Source organism: Tupaia chinensis, unplaced genomic scaffold, assembly GCF_000334495.1.
Source record: "Tupaia chinensis unplaced genomic scaffold, TupChi_1.0 Scaffold142716_1, whole genome shotgun sequence".
NCBI lineage: Eukaryota > Metazoa > Chordata > Mammalia > Scandentia > Tupaiidae > Tupaia > Tupaia belangeri.
The window spans coordinates 3,180,440-3,182,896 of record NW_006202562.1 but is presented as its reverse complement, the minus strand read 5'-3'; the positions used below and the strand labels follow the sequence as shown (position 1 = coordinate 3,182,896).

The window sequence follows — 2,457 nt, the reverse complement described above, 5'->3', positions numbered from 1 at the left end:
TTTAATACTTTCAAGCTCTTTTTTTTTTTTTTTTTGGCCCATTTCTCCTCAGTTCGGCCATCATAGTTTTGCCATCCTGGCCTCCTGGGCTCACAGGACGCTTTGCAAGAGTGCTGGGTTTGGGAGACAGAGGGAGGAATCCGGAGACACTGGGGCTTCTGCACTGCCTGGATTGGTGGGCAAGCCAGGTGGGGTCTTTTGGGGTGTTTCTTACCTTTACCTCACTCCCCCCAAAATCTTCTTTTTTTTTTAGAGATTTTCACTGTAGGGCACGTGCGCTCACCAGACAGACAGAGAGAGACATAGAGACAGAAAGCGAGAAATCACCCCCCAGGGGGGATGGTCACGCCACAATCCCTTCTCCTCCATTCTCCTCTTGGGATCTTGGGCACGCACGCACACGCGCCCGGCATGAGTTTTAAGCCACCGGGTCCGGGACACGAACCGCGGTCGACTACGTGGGAATCCAGCGACATAGCCATTACGCTAACTGCTGGTTCCCAAAATCTTCTTTTTTAAAAGGAGATTTGGATTGTCACTCTGAGGTGTACATTTAAAACTAATTCCAGGAAAACATCTTGGCGGGGGAGGGGGGGGGCTCAGTGCTCTTGCCATGGTCAGGCAGAATACCTGCATAGGGGCAGTGGAGTGTAGACAGAGGATGGAGGCTGCAGGATCCCCACAGAGTTCCAGTTCCACAGGAGGGTAAGGGGTACCGGCAAGGCCAGGTAAAAACAAAGGACCGAACCAGGAGCTGACAACTCCAATCTGGGCTCCATGATTTGAAGAAAGGCCTAAGATCCGAAATACAGCACACGTGTGTCAAATCCAGATGTCTCCCTCCCTGGGGAAGTCAGCCTTGGGGTTCAAGAGGCCTCCATACCAAGGCGTCTTCAAACAGCCCAGGTGGAAAATGAAGTTATGCTCAGAGTGGTTTTCTCCTGGATGTAAGTCATCCTGTTAGAACGGTCCACCTGGCATCTGGGTGTAAAGTTAACATCAACATTAAAAAAATGACCACAAACAATTTTAAGTTCTACTTGAGGAAGTGTTTCAAGGGAGCAGATCTGGTGTCTGCAATTTACTCTGGAATACAGTTGAGAGCAGGAAGACAGACTGACCTAGGAGGTGTGGCTGCAGGGACAGATCTGTGATGAGCAAGTGCAGTGAAATGTCAGCTACAGGGTTCCAGGATCTGGGCTGTGTGTCACTGTAAAATGTGTTCAGTTTTGCTATGTCTGAAAGTTGAATATTAAGGTGTTGCCCCCCCCCCCGTTCTAAATAAAACCTGCAACCAGTCAGAGTCTCCTTCTCTCATTAAAATAACTTACAGACCTGTTTATTTATTAAGTCAGGCAAAGGAAAAAATCTTGAAGAAGAGATTCAAGAGATAAAACCAGTAATAACACTTTAATATAGATCCGTGAAACTCTGGCCCTTGTGGCCAGAATACACATTTATAAACCATAAATAAAGCACGAAGAAACCATAAATTAATCAGACCCGAGACCTGGATTTCACCGTGTGGAGAATGGGAATGCATTTTTTTTGTTTGTTTTCCTTGGTCGTTTACAACAGACCCTTACATTATTTTTTTCTCTCGTTAACAATAGTACAACCGTCTGGTTCTCTGTTAAAACTACATGGTTTGACACTGAGCCACTCACAAAAGTTTCTTTTTCAAAAGTAAGACTTCCCTGCAACAACAGCGATGGAGAACAACAACAACAAAAAACCCAGAATCTGCAGGTGCTTAAAGAAGCAGGAGTCTACACAGTAGTGGAAGCTGGAAGGTTTTTTTTTTTTTCTTTATATTTTCCCCTGTCCCTCCTTATGTAGAATGATAGGTATTGGTGTGGCCCATCTGTTTGGGAGGGAAGGGCTGCAAAGGCTGATGGGAGACTGCTGTCCTGAGGGTGGGTGTGTAATGGAGTTCTTCTCCCTCGCAGCTGTCAAGCACCCCCTCCCTGAATCTGGACCCCACTTCCTCTCTCTCTTGTCCTGGTCCCGGGCTGCTAGAGCTAGCCGGGCCTGAAGCTGTCTTCTTAAGAGGAGTTCATAATGGGTCGGGAGTACACCCCCTGGTAGTAGGAGGTGTCTGCAGTCAGGGGCGAGGCGTCCAGACCCGTTTTGTTCGTGACGGGGCCCATGGCCAGGCTGCCGGGCATGGGGGAGCCGTAGCCCGGGTAGTGCATCACCTGTTCGTAGGCCTTGAGGTCCATTTTGTGGGGCTGGTGGTGGTGGTGGCTGTGGTGGTGCTGCTGCTCCGAGGACATGAGGTTGTTGATGGAGAAGGGGTGGTTGAAGGCGTAGTGGTGCTCGGGCTTCAGGTGGGCCTCAGGTGGCAGGCCCGGGTGGTGGGGCGGGCCCAGCAGGTGCGCGGCGGCTTGCTGTTGCTGCCCAGGCGAGGGTGCGGGCTCCGGGGGACTCAGCGCCCCAGCCGGCGGCCCCTTCAGC

The 2,457-nt window shown here is 50.4% G+C and overlaps 1 protein-coding gene across 1 annotated transcript; it reads right to left on the bottom strand.

Moving 5' to 3' along the window:
* Positions 1-1,382: 1,382 nt before the first annotated feature.
* Positions 1,383-2,456, bottom strand: LOC106733133 (hepatocyte nuclear factor 3-beta; the record flags this gene model as incomplete). Its single annotated transcript, XM_014582167.2, has 1 exon — positions 1,383-2,456. A coding segment is annotated over one exon (411 nt), but the record flags the coding sequence as incomplete, so codon positions are not given.
* Between the last annotated feature and the right edge of the window lies 1 nt (position 2,457).